The sequence below is a fragment of the Danio rerio genome, chromosome 13 (assembly GCF_049306965.1).
Source record: "Danio rerio strain Tuebingen ecotype United States chromosome 13, GRCz12tu, whole genome shotgun sequence".
In the NCBI taxonomy this organism is placed as follows: Eukaryota; Metazoa; Chordata; class Actinopteri; order Cypriniformes; family Danionidae; genus Danio; species Danio rerio.
The window spans coordinates 1,598,354-1,623,028 of record NC_133188.1 but is presented as its reverse complement, the minus strand read 5'-3'; the positions used below and the strand labels follow the sequence as shown (position 1 = coordinate 1,623,028).

At 38.4% G+C, this 24,675-nt stretch overlaps 1 protein-coding gene across 50 annotated transcripts in view; it reads right to left on the bottom strand.

Annotated features, from left to right (window-relative positions):
• The window catches only part of dst (dystonin), a 291,360-nt gene that overhangs the window by 5,568 nt on the left and 261,117 nt on the right, over positions 1–24,675 (bottom strand). For 29 of the 50 annotated variants that reach the window (XM_073920442.1, XM_073920471.1, XM_073920473.1 and 26 more), the window contains 11 exons: positions 23,878–24,007; positions 22,577–22,743; positions 21,501–21,663; positions 19,838–19,992; positions 19,664–19,738; positions 15,276–15,293; positions 12,593–12,709; positions 10,054–10,171; positions 8,220–8,327; positions 4,563–4,753; positions 18–128 (listed from right to left, as the gene is read on the bottom strand). In XM_073920442.1, coding sequence (XP_073776543.1) covers positions 18–128; positions 4,563–4,753; positions 8,220–8,327; positions 10,054–10,171; positions 12,593–12,709; positions 15,276–15,293; positions 19,664–19,738; positions 19,838–19,992; positions 21,501–21,663; positions 22,577–22,743; positions 23,878–24,007 — 1,353 coding nt within the window. The remainder of the gene's footprint in view (positions 1–17; positions 129–4,562; positions 4,754–8,219; positions 8,328–10,053; positions 10,172–12,592; positions 12,710–15,275; positions 15,294–19,663; positions 19,739–19,837; positions 19,993–21,500; positions 21,664–22,576; positions 22,744–23,877; positions 24,008–24,675) is intronic. The other 21 variants (XM_073920447.1, XM_073920461.1, XM_073920487.1 and 18 more) reach the window with 7 other exon arrangements.

Genomic DNA, 24,675 nt, shown 5'->3' with positions numbered 1-24,675 from the left:
TTTTTTAAGCAGCGTACCTCATTGGACGACCCTTGGCTGTCAAAGGAGTCGGATGATTTAAGAGGGGTGGCTGATTTGCTGTTTGTCAGCCAGGGTTTATCATAATTGCGGGTTAAATGTTGGGGAGTCTGTGAGAAACAGTTGTGGATAAACCCACATACGAAGGGTGGCAACAGAAGAGGAAAAACAAAAGATGATACAGGAACACGGTTACATATCGACACATATTGATGGGACAGTCAGTGAAAATGCTTGAAATCCTTGTGAACTCCCTGTTTAGGCGACACTGTAAGATGACACAGATGGACTCTTGACTGAATGTGTTTATTCTGCTTTAGTGACTTTATTCTGCGATGCGGAAGTGCGATTGTTTTAAAACGTCTGATTCAGTTGCCAATGGGAGAAATGACGAGAAATAATATACAGAAGAAAACAGTCAACTGCTTGCTCTTCATACGAACGTGTTCATGACTTTACATGAAAAGTAGATTTGTTTTGTTTAGATTTGTAGTTTGCAACATTAACCAACATAACAAGCTGCTTTTAATATCTAAAAATCAATGGAAGTGAATGAGACGAAGTCTGCAGGCTGCACCGGCTCGACCTAAAGAATAAGGTTAATCTACACTGCAAAAAAATGACTTTTTGTCTTGTTTTTAGATCAGATTAAAAATTAGTTAATGTATTAAAATATCTAAAAAATAAAGTAAAAGTCTTGTTTCCAGAGTTTTTCTCAAAATAAGCTCAATAATCTCCCACTGGGGTAAAATAATTATTTCTTTTTTTTTTTCTTCCCCATAGGCAGATTATTTTGCTCATTTTAGGGAAAAACTCACTTAATTTTGGCAGATTATTTCTCAAAATAAGACAATATTTTGTGCTTGTCTAGAAAATGCTTCTTGATTTGAGAGTGTTTAGATATTTGGACTAAAATCAAGACAATAAATTTTTTTTTGCAGTAAAAATATATTTTAGCCTAAATCTATAACGCAAATAATAATACATTTTTATATTTTTTATGTGTGATGTTTAACAGAATCTTCATAACCGAAAAACTAATTTCATTACATTTGGTATAAATACCATGTGCTGGGCAGGGATTAATGGCATCCAAAATTAAAAGTTTATTTTGCCGTGTGTGTGTGTGTACATATATATATATATATATATATATATATATATATATATATATATATATATATATATATATATATATATATATATAGAGTTGAAGTCAGAATTATTAGCCCACCTTTTTATTTTTGTTCCCCAATTTCTGTTTAACGGAGGGCAGATTTTTTTCAACACATTTCTAAACATATTAGGCAAGTTATTGTATAGCAATGGTTTGTTCTGTAGACTATCAAAAAAAAAAAAAAAAAAAAAAAAGAGTTTAAAGGGACTAATAATTTTGACCTTAAAATGGTGTTGAAAAAATAAAAAACAGCTTTTATTCTAGCCGAAATAAAACAAATAAGACTTTCTCCAGAAAAAAATAAATAAATATATATATAACGGACATACTGTGAAAATGTCCTTGCTCTGTTAATTTGGGAAATATTAAACAATTAAAAAATATTCAAAGGGGGGCTAATTCTGACTTCAACTATATATATATATATATATATATATATATATATATATATATATATATATATATATATATATATATATACAAAACTATACGAAGCAATTATGTTACATAGATATTACTTTTAAAAATAATTTGCATCATATTATATTAATATTATTATATTTTCTAAAATATAAGCATGCATATGTGTTTTTTTAATTTTTACAGTACATACTTTTATATTATTGTATGTCAAAACCAACACAATCTCACGGCAATTCGTAACTTTTTCATTTAGTGGCTAATTCGTATGAATTCATACGATCTAATACGCACAATTTAGTACGATTTGCTCATCACCCAATGACGGTTGGGGTTAGGGGTGGGGATGGGTGCCACGCCTCCTTTTTAAAATCGTACATTTTCGTATGAATTCGTACGAATTAGCCACTAAACTGACAAAACGTAAAATACTTGCACTGTGAGATCAGGCTGGTCAAAACATTATTTTTGGATGCGATTTAATTTTTGCCCACCACAAAAAAAAATTAAAATAATAAAAATCAAGAAGGTAAATAACTTAATTTATGCCAACAACAACAATTTATATGCATCACATCAGGTGAAAATGTTTTTAATAATGTGGGTTTTATAGCATGTGTTCCCGCAACTCTTTTTCAGGCTGAAAAAGCAGATCTCTTAAAAGCTGCTCACATTGGATGCTTCTGAATCTGACATCAATTGTCTTATAAATGCTGTTTCTTATGTTTTGTATTGTAAAAGTATGTATTTGTGGTTTGTGTATTTTCTAATCCACACGTGCACTCCTGCGCATGTATCTAAGCACAGGAGCTTCAGTCATCTGATGACTTTACCGGTCAGGACTTTTAATTTAGAAAGCAGTGCTTATTTTTCCGCCATACTGCATGTTCCACTTCGAGTGAAACTCAGCTGAAATGAATGGTAACTTGAGTTGTTGTCTTTGTAGTGCGTTCCAAACCACGAAGGGTTGATTTCACCTTGCTAAACAGCTGCAGCAGGGAAGCGCACAAGGATTTGGAAACGAGCTAAATGACTGGTGGCAGGACAGCCATGTAGAAATCTGATGCATGGAAATATATGCAAATTACATATATGACATGCAAGTTCATATCTGGATTTCTCATTTGAAACGTGTCGTAATGCAACGTATATTTCGAAATAATGCAGATAAAAAAATGGTTGCTTTTATTTTTTTCCCAAACCATTGGAATTACAAATATTTGTTCAAATGTATTGGATAAAATAAAGTAATATATGAAGACGAATATAAAATTATAGCAAATATATTTAAAGATGCTGCTTTAAAACAATAATTATAATAAAAAGTGCACTACAAATAAACATGAATATATATATATATATATATATATATATATATATATATATATATATATATATATATATATACATATATATATATATACATATATTATAAATAAAATAAAATATATGAAAAAGTATAGCTAATATACTTAAGTGTCAGGTTTCTGCCACCCTGGTCCGGACACTAGCTCAGTCTTGTCCTGTTTCTGTCATTGTGCGTCTCTGTATTGATGTGGGCACGTGGGCTCTTGTACTCATGTTTTGTTCTGTCGGTTTCATTCTCAGCGTCTCCGTCTAGTTGGTTTCGGTTGGCTCTGAGATGAAACATGTGCGATGCATATGTGTGAGCACACGGTAAGGTGTTTTCATATATCGTGTGCTCGTGTCTATTTGTGTTTGTGTTGTTCAAGCCCGTGGCTCTGTGTTTGCATTGTGGCCGCATGCTTCAGCCTTGTCCTTATATTGTGAACGAGTGGTTCTTGTCCCGTTTTATGTGAGCGCATGGCTTGTGTTGTATCTGTGTCATGTGCTCTCCTGTCTACTGTCTAGTCCCCCCCTCCTCGTTAACCCAGTATTAGTTCATTATGTTCATCTGCTTGTGTGTTCTGCTTATATTCCCCTCATGTCTGCTGTCCTGTGCCAGTTCGTCGTCGTATTTAATCGTTTCCTGCCTTGTCCTGTTCTCCAGTCCTGATCCCAGCCAGCCTGCCCAGTCTAGTTTGTTTGTTTATTTGTTTCATTAATGTTTTCCTCCTCAGGGTAGTTTGTTTTGCCTTTTTGTTTTATTTGTATTTTATATTAAACCCTTAATTTGTCTGCATTTGAGTCCTCGCTCATTTTCCCCACCCACCAAACCGTGACACATAAGCCTGTACATATTTGTAATAATAAATGTAATAATTTATATAATGGTTGGAAAAAATATGAATGTGAATATATTAATTATCTGACATTATAGCTGAAATAGATTATATATATATATATATATATATATATATATATATATATATATATATATATATATATATATATATATATATATATATATATATATGTGTGTGTGTGTGTGTGTGTGTATATATTTATGTATGTATATATATATATATATATATATATATATTATATATGCATATATATATATATATATATATATATATATATATATATATATATATATATATATATATATATATATATATATATATATATATATATATATCCATTATCTATTTCACCTATAAAGTCAGATAATTAATATATTCACACACACATATATATATTTTATTTTATATAAATTAATTTTAGTAATATTATTAACTAATGTGAACATGTTCATATGATTTATTTACAATACGCTGTGTACAGTAATATTTTCTGTATTTCAGTAGATCTATTATTATATGAGAGACTTGTTTCATACCAATTGGATTTGCATTGTAAACATTCAATAAAAGGTAATATTTCTTATTTAATAGATTAAGTCTTTAGTTACGATGCTCCCAAAACCATCCAACACAAATCTTCAGAAATAAATAGCATATATTAGCATATATCAGATTTCTATGTGAGAAATGTGACCCAAACATGGGGTTTTCCACTTCTCCTGAATGGGTGCTGATCATACCTTGGGTGTGTTTGGTGCGAGCGGGTTGTTCTGTGCAGCGCAGCTATGACTGGAGTTGGATCTGTTAGGGGAGGCTCCTCGTGAGGACGGCCGTGACCTTCGACCTCTGTACCGGAAGCTTGCCATCACCTGCGTGGTGCCTTCTGGGAGAATGAACTTCTCCCGCAGCTCCACGTTTGTCCTGCCTTTAGCTGAAGGAGGAATACAGTACAATGAGCAGGGAGACGTGAACACATCAAAACCTTCAGCGCGGGGTTACAAAAACAAGCCTCTAGAATTTAATTTAAAGGAGTATTTTGGGTTGATCAGCATCTTAAATCCTTAAAAGTCTTTATTATTTAATTTTTTAAAATGTATACAAACATTTATATGCATTTATGTATGTATTAAATCATCTTTACATCAAATTACAGTAAACAAATGAGCACTTGTGTGAGGTGTGTGTAATGCAGAGTCAGGTACGGACAGTAAATCTGACGTTATTCTCTCCTCTGGCTGCCGTTATCAGTCTCGCACTGGTTTCCGTTCCGTTTACTTTTATTAATTCAGCTAATAGTATTGTAAACAATACGATTTGTTGTGCTCTCTCATTCACTGCGCTCTAAGTTTACCAACTATCATGACTTCTGCTGCTGAGAAAGCCAGAAATGGATCCATTTAGTACAAAACGTTGACTGTAAATGCTGTTTATATGAAATAAATTGGCCAGTCTTAAAGGGACAGTTCACTACACCTAAAAAATGTCAATAAGAATCACTATGGACCATAATGTGAACTCGAATGCTGAGAAAACTTGTTGAAATTAATCCAAACGAATGATCCTATATTAATGATTTGTGGTCAAATTGCAGAAAGTGTTCTGGTTCTAACAATATTATAACTTTATTTTCAAAAAAGGATTCAGTAAAGCAATGCAAATGTTGCATAAAGCATTAAAATAAAAGTTGTTCCATTTAAAATGTTTCTACACTAAATATATATATAGATAATATTATTATTAATATTATTATTTCATTAGCTTATGCAAGAAATATTTTGTCTACTAAAATATGGACAAACAAGCAAATAAAAAAAAAAGCTTAAATTTGTACAATTGATCAAGTTAACTTAATTGATCTGTGTTGGGACAACATGAAGGAACTGTGTGGAGCGCAGCCTTATTAACAGTGTATCTGGTCTCAGAATTTACGGCCTTTTTTGTTTCTGCCTCCTTTTTCAATTTTTGTTTTTTAGATTTAAAACAAAAATCAAATAATGGCTCATTTTAATCAAATTATTTTATTTTTATTTATTTATTTGTATCTGTTTCTAAAAAGAAAATGCAATGACCAAAAGATACATGGATTAATTTACCTGGCCTTAAGTTTAAAATTAACTTAATTTATTTATTTATTTATTTATTTATTTATTTATTTATTTATTTAACACAAAAGAAGATATTTTGAAGAATGTTGGAAATGAAATTATCAACACACACACACACACACACACGGTAGGAAAAAATAAACAACTATCAAACATTTCTCAAAATATCAACAAAAGAAAGAATCCAACGCACGTTTGAAACAACTGGAAGATAAATGATCAATTACTGAATTTACATGTTTCCCTTTCATTTATTTTTTTACCAATTTTACCAATTTGTTTTAAACCCAAAACACTGCTTTAAATGGGTCTCAGGCACTTGTTTGTGAAAGCCATGGTTAAGGTTCTGATGTTGCTCTTATGAATATATGAGTAGTCTTAGAAATATATGTGTGATCATGTTGGGGAATGATGACCACTCAGATGAGCAATACACAATTCAGAGTTTTGCACGTTGGTTTGATGTAGAGAATGACATGCATTGCACAAACTAAACCAAAAAACAACAACAACAAAAAAAAAACTGGTGTTGCATATGACACATTATAAGCCTCATTCACACTACCAGCGACTTTGTGGCTGCCTGTTGCCCTGGGTTGCGACTAAAGTGGCAAGGGGGCGTTCCCACCTTCATGTTACCTAGATAACGTTTAAGATGATATTCACTAAGGCCATGTCTACACGTACATGGGTATTTTTGTATCTATTTTTAAAAGTGTCTGTTCACATGAAAAACGTGATGCATGTAAGGGGTACACATACCAACAGGGGGCGATAATATGACTTTTATGCGAGGGTTCACACCAAATGGGGAATAAACTATTTTTGCAAATAAATTGCACAATGCAAATGTGGATTACTGCCCTGCGGTGCCATTGATACTGAATAAATGTGTTTGCTGCGAACATGCAGACTTCACGTCTTTCGTGTTTGGTGTAAACCCAGTCATGTTGGCCAATCAGGAAGGAGAAAACGGCATGCACGCTGACATCATGAGGCGAAAACTCCGGTTGTAATGTCCACACAACCATGCTGTGCCCAGAGTTTCAGAAAGTTTCAGTTTTAGTCACCTGATTCTTTCATTTTTAATTTATTTTTTCATGTGGCAAACAGTGAAAGTGTGTAGAAAAAAAGGTTAGTTTTGAAAATACCTGTGATCGTGTGGGCAGGGCCTAACAGCGAATACAATTTTGCGTCATTGAAAATAACTATTGTGGAGGTGAATCTCTAAATATGAATAGATTGTGTCAATAAAATGCTTAATTTAACAAGAAGAAGAGTGTTCCAGTCAATGTGGCTAGTTATCTGCGCTTTCCTACTGCCACGTTGCAAGCACAGACAGCGTTTTCAGTTCATTCATATAGAAGTTGAGTGTAAACAGTGGCGCAATGCATTATGGGATTAAAAGTGACACGGAGAGAGCATTGAGAGTAGCTGAAAGCCTCAAAAGTTGGACATTTATTGACCTTATGCAAATGTACAGCAAAAAACACACTACTCTATTGGATTCGGATCAGGTGATTGGCTGGGCCATTCTACAGCTTGATTTTCTTTCTCTGAAAACATTTTCCTGGGCTGTCTTTGGATCATTGTCTTGCTGAAATGTCCACCCTCATCCTCCTGCTAATGTAGATGTCGGGCTGAAGGACTACTGAGAGATTTCAGCTGCTGTCTGGGCTTTCCATGTCGTTCTACACCTCCCTTTCTTCATGTGTTCAACACTTTTTTTTAACCTGCGTAATTTTTGCTTGTTTTACAGAAAAACTCACTTAAATTTGGCACATTATTTCTTAAAATTAGAAAATATGTTTTGCTGGTCAAGAAAATGCTGCTTGCTTTAAGAATTTGTAGATATTTGGACTAAAAACAAGACAAAAAATGTAAGCAAGAAAAGCGTTATTTGCAGTGCGGAGGTTGTCGGGAGTCACCCACTCCTCATTGAAATGAATGGGCATTCCCGATGTGTGTGTCGCTCGTAGTGTGAATGAGGCTTTATTATAGAGGACTAACTTCCAAATAATGCAGTTATAAAAACAGCACAAATGTAGTCAGAGTATCGTGTGTAGATGACTTCAATATGATTGTCCAGCACGTTTCACTGCACTGCAACAGAAAGCACATGCAGAGGGAGATAGAGGACACATGACGCAACACAAAACCTCATGCTAAACAGTCCCAGACAGAAAGATGGAAAGGGAAGCGTGAGATTAATGTTAATGAGAATACCATTCAAAGATCACTGCAGCTCACACACACACACACACACACGCTCGCACAGGGATGCACACATACCACTGGGATGGAGCAAGGACAGAAAGTGTGAGAGTTGCCAACCTATAGGAGACTGAGTAATTGAAGAGTTTGATTCCGAGCGCAACATTTTACTCCCGTGGTGGTGAACTAGAAGAAACAATAACTGGGTTCACTAACAAAGCAGCAGGAAAAGGGAAACTCTGAAAGAAAAGCGTCATGGGAAGAGACCAGCAAGCTTCAAGAATCTCACACACAGCCGATTAGAGTGCAGGAAGACACAATTCAGCCACCGAACATTATTACAGCCCTACAATTCATTATGAACACCCAACAGCATGTTCCCCTGCTGAATATTACAGTGCTTTGATAATGGGGAACTGAATTTTGCAGTCATTTTACATATGGTAGGCTCTGGTTCAAAACCTAGTGAGCTGCAATACTATGTTTTTTCACCAGATGGAGTTGGTGCAGCCTTTAATACTCATTTGTCTTCACTGACTACTTTCAGCAACAAAAAATGCACAAAAACTGAATTTATTCTTCAACCCAGGCTCATTCTGAAAACGTAGTCCCGCGGACGCTTCTGGAGACCGCATGATACGTCCCGGGAGGTATGTATGGCTGCATTTCGTTTTTTCAAGCAAACGAAATCAGATCAGAAATCTGGTAAGACAAAAACAGAATCCAGAAAATAAAGTGAACGGGTTCATGACGGGGCGAGAACGTGATGAAATCCAAAAACGTTGTGGAAAAAATTATTATAATAAAATTATTGCTTGGGTTTAAGGAAGGAAGGAGGAGGGTGGTGTCAGCCGATTGGCATGACGCACAGTCAATCGTTCGTTCAGTCAGTCGGACAGCGGCCTCTGGCAAGTTGACGCGAGAACAGCTTGCGAGAGACGTTCGAGACACGAAAAAGCGCGCACAGCAGCCTCTCGCGGATTTGTAAAAACAAAAACTGCAAAAATACGTGCCTCCCGGGACGTATCTCGCGGTCTCCAGAAACATCCGCTGGACTACGTTTTCACAATGAACCTGGAATGATTTATTTAAATAATGATGCTAATGCTTTCTTGAGAGCTGGTCATAATCAACAATACTTTCAGAGCTGCTTAAAGTTGCTTTAAGTTCATAAATTGGACACATTGACATTGTTATTGAACTAAACTGAATCAACATGAATCTGAATTGAGCTCAATAGTCTGTGAATATATGAGTCTATGAAGAAGGCACATGCAATACATTTGTCCCTCATTATTCGCGGGAGTTACGTTCTAAAAATAACCCTCAAAAGGCGAAATCTGCGAAGTAGTCAGCTTTATTTTTTAACAATTAATCTAGATGTTTTAAGGCTGTAAAACCCCTCACCACTCACTTTATACACTTTACTCAGTCAGGCGTTAACATTTCCACACTTTTCTCTCTTGTTTAAACTCTCTCAAAGTTCAACCCTTCCTAGAAAAACAAGTGCGGTATTTTAGAATGAAAGCAAAGATCAAACCTGTTGTTTATGGCACCACTATAATGGTTTTGGATGAAAAATACGCTAAAATAAACATTGGGTTGTCGCAAACCCAGTGTTGGCTCAAATATGGATCCCCCAACATTGGGTTACTTTTTTCAATTAAATTTAAACGGCACATTTTAACCCAATTGATGCAATAACCAAGCCTTTTAAGAGTATAATGACTCTTTCACAGTGTCTGCGATGTGTTAAAATGCTGCCTACAAAGGGAACTTGGCTAGGTTTTGGAACAGAACCACAGTGTCTACGACATATGGAGCAAAAACAAGAAATTTGTTACTCACAAAATCTGAACATTACGGTCTAAAATAGTGTTAAATAATAAGCCCAATAGTTGTTGGTCATTACCTCTGCACGGGTCATTTTTCACCAGGAACTCGTCCAGGGCCATCCAGCCTCCACCCACCCGCACCATCACTGTACTGCGCAGGATCCGCACCAGACGTAGCTGCTGGGAATCTCCGAACTGAACACGCACACACAAACACAGTCATTTATAGACACAAAATACAGACGGACACACAGCAGAGCAACATCAGAAACCTCTCCGTGAAAGCTAGCCAGCAAACGTGTGTTAGAAGCAGTGCGTCAAATCTCAACATTACACTTCCAGTCAGATGATGCTTGGCTGTATTGTCTGGTTTCCTCCTGTTGCTCTGCTGGGTGGTTTAACATTGACAAAACTGTTTTAATTGGAACACGACATTGGTTTCATTCCAGAAGACATGAAATGGATGCTCAATCCAACTGGCTTCATTTGTGGCTGATTGTGAATCGTTCATGAGTGTGTTTGTGCCATTCATTTTTATCATTAAAGGTGCAGCAAGCATTTCGGCTGATGCAATTCTAGTGCAAAACATTGCATTAATAAACCAGAATATAGAGATAAGCATGTCTCAACTCATCATGTGAGTTGTTAAACATTTTTCAGACATACAGTGCTCAACATATTTGAGTTCACCCCTCCTAAATCTCTTATTTAAATTCATATGTTTCTATAGGAAGCTTTACAATATTATATTTGTGCATATACATTAGATTAGCCAGTACTGAAGCCAAATCTAGAGCTGATCTAACAACATAACGTATGAAAACGGTCCAGAATTCAATTCAGTTTTATTCATAAAGCACTTTAAAACAACACAGTTGACCAAAGTGCTGAGAATTGAGAGTAAAACAAAGCGCAGCACAAACTTTAAAATACAAACAAATAAACATAAAATGTCAACATCTCGCGCTGTGCTAACAGCCAAATTGAACATGTGGGTTTTAAGAAGAGATTTAAAAACAGTGATGGAAGAGGCTCGTCTAATATACAACAGATATGGTGCAGCACCATTCAGACAAACTTAAATGGATCCTGAAATGCACGGGCAGCCAGTGAAGAGAAGATAAACCGGGGTGATGTGCTCGTACTTGCGTGTGCCAGTTAAAAGACGCGCAGCTGCATTCTGAACAAGTTGCAGTCGAGAAATAGAAGGCAGACTCATCCTAAAATAAAGAGCATTGCAGTAGTCCAAGCGGGGGGTTATAAAGCATGGATTACTGTTTCAAATTGCTTGTGTGATAAACTGTGCTTAATTTTGGCCAGTTGTCTTAAGTGAAAGAAGCTAGAGCGAACAACAGACCGAATTTGGCTCTCGAGCTTTAGTTCAGGATCCATTTTAAAACCCAGGTTCACAATCTCTAGCTTACAGAAAGTTTCAAAATTATTCAGGCGTACAGAATGAGCGAATTGAATTGAACTGAAAGCCAAATCTGGAGCTAATCTAATAAAATAACGTATGAAAATAGTGCAAAATTACTAAATACAAATTTATATATATTAAATAAAACGATAAAAAAAGAGCGAAACTCAAGAGAAACAAAAAAAATAATTAAATTTGGTTGAAATTTTAAGGTTTGTAATTTTTTCCAATATTTCACATGAATTTAAATGTATTATCTTTCTACTTCTAAAGATCTTCGGTGACTAAAATATTATTTTAATAAATATTTACATGTAATAAATCTATTTTGTTCAAATGCCCCAAAACATACGAGCTATATTGACAGAGAAATGGATTAAAATATTCTCAAAATACTCATTTATGCTGAGCACTGTATGTTTTTTCTCGTCTGAAACTCAAAGTGCACTTTACAGTGAACAGTACTGTGATCAGTGTCCACTAGAGTGCGCTAGAAGTGCATCCAATGTCTGTGATATACACTAAGAAAAAGTCCAAACGTGTTTTAGGGGAAACACAAGCTTATAACTGAGATACAACCCTTTAAATTTACAAATCTGCATCTTATTTACCACTATAACGTTCATATTTGTACATTACAGTAGTAATAGTGATTGCTATGATTGTCTATGAGTAAATAATGAAGGTTTCCACTCCCCTGACAAGCTGCTGCACCCCTAAATTGGCTTAATTTTAAAGACTGTAATTTGGGTATTACCATAGGAGAACAATAAGGCATAACTCTACTGCCTTCCTACATGCCAAAGGAAGGAGCTAAAGAAACCAAGCCCAAATGATTGCTGCCAGTTGGATTCGGCCAAGGCACACTGATTTCACAGCACAAAAAATGATGGCCTCATGCTTTCTGTTCAAGAAAAGAAATCATACCGTAGGAGAACTTTTTCCACAAGCCAACAGTACATACAGACGTTGCACTTGTCTAGAACTACAAACTACCATTCTCAAAGAGGATGCACTCCAATGACACACAGTATGGAAAAATGGCTGGAAGCGACTCTCTGATTGGACATGGAGCTCCTCAAGCCCTTTACTCTTGAAGTGATGAATCGATACCATTGGTGAATTTGGTGATTGGGATGAATTTTGAAGCATGATCAAGAGAAATAGTCACAACAAATGGCTTTTTAAAAACGGTTTACCAGGATACAGCTTTCCAAAACGGCAACGTGTAGATGTGGGGTTAGATTTTGATTGTCCCTGTTTGTTATAGTCTCGTCGGCGATTAAGGGGTCATGTAAGCAGTGAACCAGACCAAACTGTCAAAAGAGTGGTTTGCAGTTGATGTGAGAACGTTCTCAATGCAAAAAAAAATAGACAAACATGAGGCTCGCATGGCCTGACTGAAGAAAAATCACCAGCTAAGAGTCACACATCCTGCCAAACCACGGCCCTGAGAAAGCATGTAGCTCATGATTTTGTGTGATTTATGTAGGGAACGTCATGCATTTTCTTTTTCTTTCCTTAAGCTTTGGCTTACAAAATGTGTTTTAAATAATTCATTGACGCTGAGAGAGGCTCCTGTAAAAGCACAACTAAGAGCAAGGGTGTTAGGCAGGTAGCAGAAGGCAAGCACAGCGCGTTACGTTCGCAAAAGCTCGCGCAAATGATAATGCAAAGCAGAATGCAGCGCTGCAGAGGAGAAATGCATTTGAACTCAAAAGCAGATAGTTGAGCTCACTCCAAATACCCTCAAATTCCCTTTGTAGAACAAGTCAACATGAAACACATTCACAACCCATTTGACTTGAAACTATCACTGCATGTGAAACATGGTGAAAATAATAAATGATATAACATTACATATCAACATTGATATAACATATGAATTACACTTCAAATCAAACAATAAGTTTTAAACCCCCTGTGGTTATTAGGAATAAATAAGTTTATATATATATATATATATATATATATATATATATATATATATATATATATATATATATATATATATATATATATATATATATATGTGAGCAATATTACACTCGTAGCAGTGCGATATTGCTGTATATCGGCACTGGTGTGCCCCCACCAGTGCCGATATACAGCCATATCGCACTGCTACAAGTGTGATATTGCATTTATACAACAGTTTGACAGCATAATTGTGTATATAAAAACAAAATGAAACATGGAGAGTCTCAAAATCTTTTTGTATGAGGAACTACTTTCTCCCGGATTCAAATCATAAGCTGACAGTTAAACAGTTGAGCGTGCATCTTTTAAACTTTAGATCTGCAGTGTCTGCTTTTTGCTGGCTGTATGTGGGCGGAGTAATACACAAAGGGTAAAGAGGCTGTACGGGTGCTGATATTGCAGAATATTGCATGGCTATCAGCCAATCAGATTTGAGAACCAGACAGAACTGTTGTATAAATATATATATATATATATATATATATATATATATATATATATATATATATATAGATATATATATATATATATATATATATATATATATATATATATATATATATATATATTTCTAATTATAAGTATATTATATATTATATTTCCTAATAAGTAGGGCCAGACAGAATCCGCAAATATTGTATGTTTTCTATTTCTCACAGAATTTTGTAAAGGTACACCTGTCCAACTGCTTGTTAATGCAAATTTCTAATCAGCCAATCACATGGCAGCAACTCAGTGCATTTAGGCATGTAGACATGGTCAAGACGATCTGCTGCAGTTCAAACTGAGCATCAGAATGGGGAAGAAAGGGGATCTAAGAGACTTTGAACGTGGCATGGTTGTTGCTGCCAGACGGGCTGCTCTGAGTATTTCAGAAACTGCTGATCTACTGGGATTTCTAGTAAGGTGTACCTAATAAAGTGGCCAGTGAGTGTACTGCACGTGTTTGGACCAGGAGGAAACCCACGCCAACACAGGGAAAACATGCAAACTTCACACAGAAATGCCAACTGGCCCAGACTCAAACCAGTGACCTTCTTGCTGCAAGGCAACAGTGGTAACCACTGAGCCACCGTGCCACCCATCAATAATATCACTGAATTTAATTTAAAGACTAAATAAATATATATTTATTAACACAAGTAATTAAATAGACTCAATGATGGGCTAAATATCTGAAGATTCAGTGTGGACCTACTAATACTGTAAGTCCTCTTCATAATGGTTAAAGTGCACTACTTATCTATGCTAAAATCGCAAGACCTGGCTTTTGGCTGAAATCATTTGTTTAGGAGTGTGTTCAACTTCTACTACTAAATGAGTAGCACTTTATTTTGATGGTCCACTTGAGTATTAGTAGACCGTCTGCTTCATATCTGCTGATTCTGCTCCTTCAACAGGCGTTTACCTGACTGTAAGACACTTTGCAAGTACACGTCAACTTACACTAACCCCAACCTGACAGTCTACTTGCAATCTAATGAGAATTAGTTGGCATGTAGATGCAATGCAACTTAAATTCAACAAACAAACCATCAAAATAAAGTGTGACCAAAAAATGTAACTTCATGTTGACTTGAAATGATTCCCAAACGTTCCTGCTTGCTTAACTCAAGAGCTTAATTCATCTTTACTCTGCACTATTTCACAACACAACTCACTAGAAACCTATTTTTACAGTCATTTACTTTCCTGTTCACTGTCTGTCCTGTGCTAGCTCATTTATCACAGCACTGAATGCCAGTGGTGATTTGGCTTTCAGAATAGGGCTCAAATCTAGCTTAAAGATGCTTATCCGCTTGTGAGTTTAAGGCGGCCTTAAATATTAGTGTTTTAAAGACGCTGACAGTGAGTAAGATAAAACAAAAGGACAGTGCATTATAAAGCGCTATGCATGTATACCTGATTCCCAAGGTAGAACTGATGTGGGGGAGAGAGAGAAAACACAATGAAAACACAAAGATTAGTAAATATCAGGTCACTCCCATGCTGACATCAGTCCAGCTTTTCTCATGGCACAGCTACACGTCTTCAGCTATTTATGAACAACTTAATTATTCCCTCTGATTACAGATAATAACAGAACGGCTGACGTTATGGCATCTGTTTATTAGAAGTAAAAATATGGCATGTAAACATGTAATGAAGTCATTAGCCCCTTTCACACATGCAGACCTTTCCAGAAAATTGTATGTGTGAACAGGTCCTTTTTGAAAATACCGGTAAATTCGTTCTGGCTATTTTCCGGAAAGAGAAGTTGTAACATTACCGGTAATTTGCCGGAATGCTGCGCTGTGTGAATGCAGAAGGAAGATTGCCGTAATAAGCGCGTGCACGTCTAGAACGTGCTGACGTGAGACGTCTGCTTTAGCCAATCACAACAGTCAGACGCATTTACGTCCGCGCGGTTTGTGAGGATAAAAGCCTTTGAATATTTTTCCAGACACATTTAGCTGCTAGAAGTTAGTCAGATCACGTTTATGTGTTCTTCTTAATGCCAACTGTGTAAATAATCATCGATGAGATGCTTATGAAAAGCCGCTGTTTGTTTACCTTCAAGCTTTGCGTGTGCCTGTGAAACAGCCTGTGAGCGCCTGCACACGCACATATTATGAACATCTCGACATGCGAAAGTGATCCTGCGAAAGTCGTTCACAATATTGATCATCCACAGAGTTTGTAATTTAGTCAAATGTTTACAAACACAAGCGCAGCCGTTTAAAGCTCATTTGTGGTGAATGATGTCAGAATTTACCGCTATTTTGGAATGGATGTGTGAATGCTCTTTTCCGGAAAATTTCTGTAACGTCCTCGCCTGTGTGAACAGCGCTTTTTTCAATATACCGGTAAAGTCGTTCCGGAAATTTTCCGGATATTTACCGGTATCACTGTGTGAAAGGGGCTATTGTCTTTGGCAGCAGCAGTGAGGTTTGTCTAGGGAGCGCTTTAACAGGTTTGTAGATTATTTCCAACTTTCCAGACTCCATGTTTCCATTTTTTTCTTAAAAATATCCTTATTTTGAAATCCAAAATCAAACAAAAAGTGCTCAGGGGTAACTTAATTAGCATATTGGTGCTCTTTGGGTAAGGGAATCATCAGAATAAACAGCTAAATAAAGTCCAAGGCACTGGAAAAATGTGTAGAAAATAGTGTAACCTGATGAAGGCAAGTGCTTGTCCAAATGCGTAGGTGCACTTTTAAGGAATAGCCATGTCAATAAAGTCTTTTTATTATTTTGTCCACGTTTCGCACTTTCTTTTGATGTTCATCCTTATATCGACTTGAAAAGATTTCATTTTTTTTTGCTAAATAACACAGATATTTTAAACGGATCAGGACTTTTCTTCTCACATTGAGGCAGCTGCTGTTTAAAGGTCTCGTGAAGTGAAAGGTCATTCATTCATTTTCTTGTCGGCTTAGTCCCTTTATTAATCCGGGGTCGCCACAGCGGAATGAACCGCCAACTTATCCAGCAAGTTATTACGCAGCGGATGCCCTTCCAGCCGCAACCCATCTCTGGGAAACATCCACACACACACTCATACACTATGGATAATTTAGCCTACCCAATTTACCTGTACCGCATGTCTTTGGACTGTTGAGGAAACCCACGCAAACGCAGGGAGAACATGCAAACTCCACACTGAAACGCCAATTGAGCCGAGGCTCGAACCAGCGACCTTCTTGCTGTGAGGCGACAGCACTACCTACTGCGCCACTGCTTTGCCCCAAATGTGCATTTTATTATTCAATATGTGACGTAATCTCTACTGAAACATGAAGAAGGGGCGGGACATAGCATAGACACTCCCCTTTTACAAAAACAGCCAAACACACTGCCGCTTTAGCTCTCAAAGTGAAGTTTGATAAACTAATTTCGAGAGGAGCACGTAATTTTAATGATACCGGCTGGTCCAAACCTACAATAAATAGCCCACTTCACATTACGTCCCCCTATCTTCGTTTTTGAAGAATCCCCCACATCCACCCCATCTCCCCCTTTTCCTCCTTCACCAGGGGAGCTCTTGAAAACTACCTGATTTCGTACCCCCTTACATGCTAATTGAGCATGCGGGATCCAATTATCTCCAAGCTCAGAGTTCTCTCCTGGGACAAAGCTGCTATATCAACTGCTATTCTCTTGCAAGACAAATGTAATTGGGCAGCATTTCAACCTACAAGGTCTTCATCAGGTCACCTTTTTGGACTTTTTCTATTGTGTGTGGCTTGATCGAGCACCTGCCTTTAAGATTTTCCCAGATGTGCACACACTGATTTGTTTTTCTTTCTATTAATGACAATCATACCTTTAGGGTGCTTTCACACTAGCACTTTTAGTCCATATCTGGGTTCATTTGACATCAGACTACAGTGCGTTTAGGTAGAGTGAACGCTGTCTTCTGAACTCAGATGTGCACCCGTGAACCGTACCCGAGTCTGCATCTTTGTGATGAAAAAAACTGCTTAAACCGGCCTAAGCTGGTTGGCTGGTTTTAGCTGGTCAACCAGCCTGTTTTTTAATGGGTTTTGGCCATTTCCAGACTGGTTTCCAGCCTGGTCTTAGCTGGACAGTCTGGAAAATGACCAGCTATAACCAGCTTAACCAGCCTGGTTTAAGACATGGCTGGATTTGGCTGGACAAGCTGGTTTTAGCTGGTCATCTCCTAGGGCGTACTCACACTATGCTATCCGTACCGTGCCCAGGCCCGTTTCCTGGATCGTATGAGAAGTGTGAATCGGGCTCAGGTGCGGTTCACTTAACCGGCCCTGGCCCGGTTGGAAGAGGTGGGCCTGAGTGCGGTTCACTTGGGCGGTACGCTTTTAGTGTGAGTGCAAATCACGCCAAAGCCCAAAACCGAAAGCGAGACGTGACTTTTAAGGGGCTGTTTCATATGGATTTATTAATCATTTTTACTGTTCAGTGAACGCAAACTGCCCGAGATTATTAAAGACGCAAACCCCTCACTGCACCACAGCTGCACCTTCAGCAGACCTCCTCATTCCTGCAGCACGAGGGCTTTATGATTGTTTATGAGCGCCAAAAGTGGCGGATCTGTTCAGCGAAATATCTGACTGCGTGTCCCCGCATCCCTAATGACTGTTTAGCGAAATATTTGACTGCATGTCACTGCATATCAAACGACTTAAAAGATATAACTAAAGAAATCTCCACTGTGCTGAGCGAGAGCGCTCACTGAACAGCGCAGCATCGATGACGTAAGCGTGGCCAGGCCCGATTGTAATGTGAGCACGGGCCTGGAAATGGCCAAAACCCCTCTAAAACCAGGCTGGTCAACCAGCTAAAACCAGCCAACTAGCCTAGGCTGGTTTAAGCAGTTTTTTCAGCAGGGATATCAACTACCTTGGCGACAAGCAGGACTGACCCAGTCCAAACAGTGATAATGTCTGCCTGTCTCATCTAAAAACTACTTCTGCAGACATTGCATGATGTTTTTGCAGCAGACAGATGCAAGTGCCTCTCTGTATTTTGGTTTTGGTAACGAAACCAAAAGATTCAGTAAAAGCAGAACGGCCGTGATATGCATACGTCTGCTTCTTGTCGCTTTGCTTTAGTGGCCTTTACTTTTGCAACAACTGTACACATCCCTGCTAAAAAATACAGCCTAAACCAGCCTAGTTTGGTTGGCTGGTTTTAGCTGGTCGAACAGGCTGGTTTTAGAGGGGTTTTGGCCACTTCCAGGCTGGTTTCCAGCCATTTCCAGCCTGGTCTTAGCTGGTCAGGCTGGGAGATGATCAGCTAAAACCAGCTTGACCAGCCTAGCCAGGATGGGAGCCCAGCCAAAACCAGCTATATCTAACTTAAACCAGGCTGGTCAAGCTGGTTTTAGCTGGATTTAGCTGGTCATTTTCCAGCCTGACCAGCTAAGACCAGGCTGGAAATGGCTGGAAACCAGCCTGAAAATGACCAAAACCCCTCTAAAACCAGGCTGATCAACCAGCTAAAACCAGCCAACTAGCCTAGGCTGGTTTAAGCTGGATTTTTCAGCAGGGATAACAGCTGCTTGATGACACAAGCGTACCGGGTTACAGATGGAACTAAGACAGTGTGAACACAAACTAGCTGACGGCAAACGATCGAATTCGAAGATGTGTGAAAGCATCCTTGATTTTTCACAAAGTACTGTAATACTGTCAGAATTTGTCTCCTTGTTTTAAAAGTGCAACTTGGCTGACAGTGAACACGCTTGTTCTTTTGTCCAGTTCTGCATCGAGCTTTATAAATCTAACACTCATCAAGTAAGCACGACAAAAGCAATCCCTCACTCACCCGATATTTGTTGGCTCCGATCTGCTCTACTTGGAAGCGTTTGGGGCACTTGCACTTCGCAACTTGGCGAGTCACCTGAACACATGAAGTCATAAATCAAAACAGCTACGAGAAAGAGCACAGGTAATGTTTCCAGTAACTAGGCTTTCCCGAAAGTATGCTGGTACTGTTTACCTCATCTTCAATCTTGTCAGCATCGGTTAATGGCTTGTAGGCGTCTTTATTGGGATGTAGAGCAGCCACAAACTCGTAATAGTCAATGTAGCCATCGCCGTCTCTGTCGAAGATATCTGCCACAGCGCTCATCTCCAGACGGCTGGTGGGAAACTCTATGAGAGCAAAGTGGTGTTCAGAGGAAAGCCTGAAATAATTCAGTCCTGAAGAACACTCTAGGGCAGGGGTCACAATCTCGGTCCTGGGGGGCCGGTGTCCCTGCAGGGTTTAGCTCCAGCTTGCCTCAACACACCTGCCTGGATGTTTCAAGTATACCTAGTAAGACCTTGATTAGCTTGTTCAGGTGTGTTTGATTAGGGTTGGAGCTAAAATCTGCAGGACACCGGCCCTCCAGGAACAAGTTTGGAGATCCCTGCTCTAGTGTGTCAAAATGAATTATTTCTATGGTTCATCACAATGCAGACGACAGTTCCGTATGGGTTTAGTAACAGACCATAACCAGTTATGATATACTGATGGCAATTTGTTTCTGGCATCATTTGTCAGGTAGCATATCATAGCAAGAGTACGAGAGCCGCACTGTGCAAGTAGCAAACTGTAGCAATGGAGGTAAGACATTTGCATAAGTAACAGGGATGGGGTTTTAGGGGTTCCTGAGCAACCTCAGCCATTCAGTCTTTGTATTTTTTTATGTAGCTGTCTTTTTCTTATCACACACTCTATGAAAATAATGCTAATAATTAAAAACTTAATTGTCCTCTGATTTAGGTGGGGGACAAATTGCACAGATGTAATAAATAAATAAAATGTATATGTTAGACCCTCACCATGCAAAATATAATAAAATATAACAGTTATATATTACGCGGATAGAAGAGGGCGCGGGTGGTGAGGGTAGTGTCGCGGACGCCGCCCTCTCTATTCTGCCATTATAGACGCGGACATAACTGAGGGCGCGGGTGGTGAGGGTAGTGTCAGGGACGCCACCCTCTCTATTCTGCCGTCCTAGACTCAGAAATAACTGAGGGCGCAGGTGGTGAGGGTAGTGTCGGGGACGCCGCCCTCTCTATTCTGCCGCCCTAGACACGGATATAACTGAGGGCGTGGGTGGTGAGGGTAATGTCGGGGACGCCGCCCTCTCTATTCTGCCGCCCTAGACGCGGATATAACTGAGGGTGTGGGTGGTGAGGGTAGTGTCGGGGACGCCGCCCTCTCTATTCTGCCGCCCTAGACGCGGATTTAACTGAGGGTGCGGGTGGTGAGGGTAGTGTCGGGGACGCCGCCCTCTCTATTCTGCTGCTTTAGACGCGGATATAACTGAGGGTGCCTCTATGGACGCGCCAGCCCTGCTCCTACGGGAACACTGTAAAAAGCTCCATCTCTCCCACCCACTGAGCGGCACAACACAATACTGCACATGTTGTATTGTTTGTTTGATGCATTAAGGAAGCATGTTTTCTTTAAGCAAGTAAAATACAGGTTGAGCTGATATATCCAACTACTTACATTTAGTGACAAATAGTATACATGAAATAAAAGTGAACATTGAGGATGCAAGACATCGAGGTATCAAACTGAACAGATCTGATGATATGATATTTGTAATGCAACCAAACCGTGAGACCAACGTCAGTCCACACTGAAAGAAGGCTTCTTTCCTTACTTGAGGACAGGATGCCATCGATGAATTCCTGCCTCGTGACTTTGCCGTCCTGGTCTTTATCAATCCGCCGGAAGAAATCCATGACTCGGGATTTCTTGTGGTTCATCCAGCGCATGTAGCGCTTCCTCCATACGTCAAAGTCAAAGTTGGCAAACTCTTTCAGCTTTGGGCAGAGAAGAAGAAAATGAGTTTCACACATACAGAAATGAGTCCTAAACATGTCATGTTTTTTTTCAGGGAATAATACCTCTAAAGGAGCTGTTAACATGGAAGTGAAGCAGATTTTGGAAAAATCCCAAACAATACAAGCATAAAAATAAAACAAAACAACACAAATCTGAGTAATAACAATGGAACGACACAAGGGGAACTACTGAACTACTGAAATATATTTAATACTTTATAAATAAAAGTCTTATTTTTAAATGATAGCAGTTTAAAGACGTCTCTCATATGAAGAATGAAGTCACATGCATTGCTCTTACTCACAGGCTTCAACATTGTCTAAATCTTGATGCTTCTGTGGGTCTCGTCTGTCAAATCTGAGCTTTACTTTAAATTTTCTATTGGATTAGGGTCAGGTGATTGGTTGGGCCATTCTACAGCTTGATTTTCTTTCTCTGAAAGCATCTGAGAGTCTCCTTGGCTGTGTTTTGGATCACTGTCCTGCTGAAATGTCCTAGTTTCATCTTCATCCTCCTGCTAATATAGATATTGGACCAAAACAGTAATGCTAATATACAAAGAGGAAGGGGTGACGAACCACTGAGAGGTTTCAGCTGCTGTCTGGGCGTTCCATGTCTTTCTACACCTCCCTTTCTTTATGTGTTTAATACTTTTTTTTCCTGTTTCATTTCACTTAATCACACATAACTTCATTTGTAAACTAATACATTTGTTTTCTTTGCATGAACGGACTTCTTTGGTTGTTACCAACATCCGGGGTAAGTTTCAAATCAACAGCACATTCAGAAATATGTTTTTTAGAAAAGATTGGTGACGTGTTCAGCACTTATTTCCCCTGCTGTAAGTCAAAATGCTACAGAATTGAATTCAGCTGTGCAGGTTTGACTGACCTCCTCTAGCCTGTCGAGAGCGTCATTGAGTTTTCTCCTCCTGTCCAGAGCCAGCAACCAAACCTGCTGCCATTTACTAACCAGCAGGTTCACTCGGGGGTTCTTGGTCTCGATTTGTGCCTGCGATGCTGCCGCCGTGTACATGGTTTGGGTCGGGGATCTCTTTCCTGATGACACAAAACAAATGGCTTGATTTGATCAATCCTAATCGTTTTCAAAAGCTTATTTTTTCGTCTACAACATATTTATTAGCATCAATTGTTAATAATCTAATTCAAAGACGCTCATTTATTTATTGAGGAGCTGCTTTTTACCCCCAAAATTACCTACAAAATAGAAAATCAGTGCCTAAGGAGACAATTACATAGGAAGTGTCTTGATAATACACTTTTAGGAACTTACAAGTTGTAAAAATACACTGTAAATCCAGAGTGGTGAGTTCATGAATCATGCATAAAATGAGTCTATAGCTTTTAGTTGCAAGCCCAGATTTTAATTATGTTTTTAAAGATTTATTATTGGCCTTTTTGCGTTTATTAGATAGGACAGTAGTTAGACAGGAAGCAAAGTTGGAGAGAGAGAAAGGGTTAAAAATTATTTCTATGGGTTAGGGTAGGGAAATGTCCTAGAGCCGGGATTCGAACTCGGGACGCCCTAACGTGCTACTGCACCGTATGTCAGCGTGCTAACCACTAGGCTATTGCAAGCCTGGGTTTTTACAATAGTTTATAAAGCTAGTCTAGCATTCAAAAGCACATACAATTTAGTATATACTCTCATAATTCATAAAACTATGCCAAAAAAGTATGCTTCTTTGTTAAAATCACGCTAAAACAGCTGTATTGCTCAGAAAGCTCAAGCCAAGACACGTATATTAGAGAAAAAGAGCAATTAGATGTCAGATTTAAATGAAATACAGGACTTATGTGCTGGTTGTTGCTAGAGCGGATACGTTTGCGGCCGGAAGTTAACGAGAAATATTTCGATTATTTATTAAATTTCTCATTTGTTGTATTTTATTAACGCCTACCCCCACCCCAACCCTAAACCCAACCGTCACTATAATGTAAAAACAGTGGTTGTACCGAGTATTACTTATGTTATCTATTAAATTACCCAATAAAATTTATTTTTTAACGCCTACCCCCAACCCAACCCTAAACGCAACCATCACAGTACTGTAATAATATTAATTATTGTTCTACAGTGCCATTAAAAAATGCTGCTTTATTAATGTGCATATCGCACTTCCAGCCGGCCGCATATCCGATCTAGACTTTACCTTATGTGCTGGTACTCACGAGGTGTTCGTCCTTTATCTAGAACAGGGATGTGAGACTGAACCGGTGGATCCGCTGTGGCTTTTCTTTTATGAGTTTTGGTAACTTTGTCCACATCTGGTTGTTTTCTGGTCATCTCTTCCAAGAAAGTCTAGAACACAACAAAGACGCAAGCAGCTTATTTCTGCAGTTCATACTAGCAAACCTTTGACTAACTGTGTAATGACCATTACAGTGAGCTCATTTATATAAATAGCCCAGTGCATTTTTAACAAAATTGAAGAACGTTGTCATTTTAAATCAAATTAAGCCAAAAGAAAGTTTGATTTTTGGACGTTTAAACAGAAATCTGTCCAATACCAAACGTCTCCCTGGTATCTGATTTACCGTCGTCATTTTTGGCGAGTGTTTACTTTACATTTGAGAGAAAAATACACGCACTGTATTAACATATATACATTCCTTCGGCAGACGCTTTAATCCAAAGCGAGTTACACTCAGAAACGCAGCATTTTTCAGAAACGAGACATTTTTCGAAAGAAAGTGTCTGGTGCATATGTCGAGGAAAACAGGTGGTTTGTCCAGCCCACTCACCTGTTTTAAGTACACTCATGATTACATAATAATCTAATGATTAAAGATGCAGTGAAGTGCTTTGAAATGTGCAGTTTATTCAGAGTTTGACGCAATCTCAACTGAAACAAGAAGAGAGGGCGGGGCATAGTGTAGCTCCTCCCCTTTAAAAAACAGCCAATAGTGTTTTATCACAGCTCTGCCAGTGAGAGTGGTTGAGCTCAAGTGAATCAGATGTGAAGTATC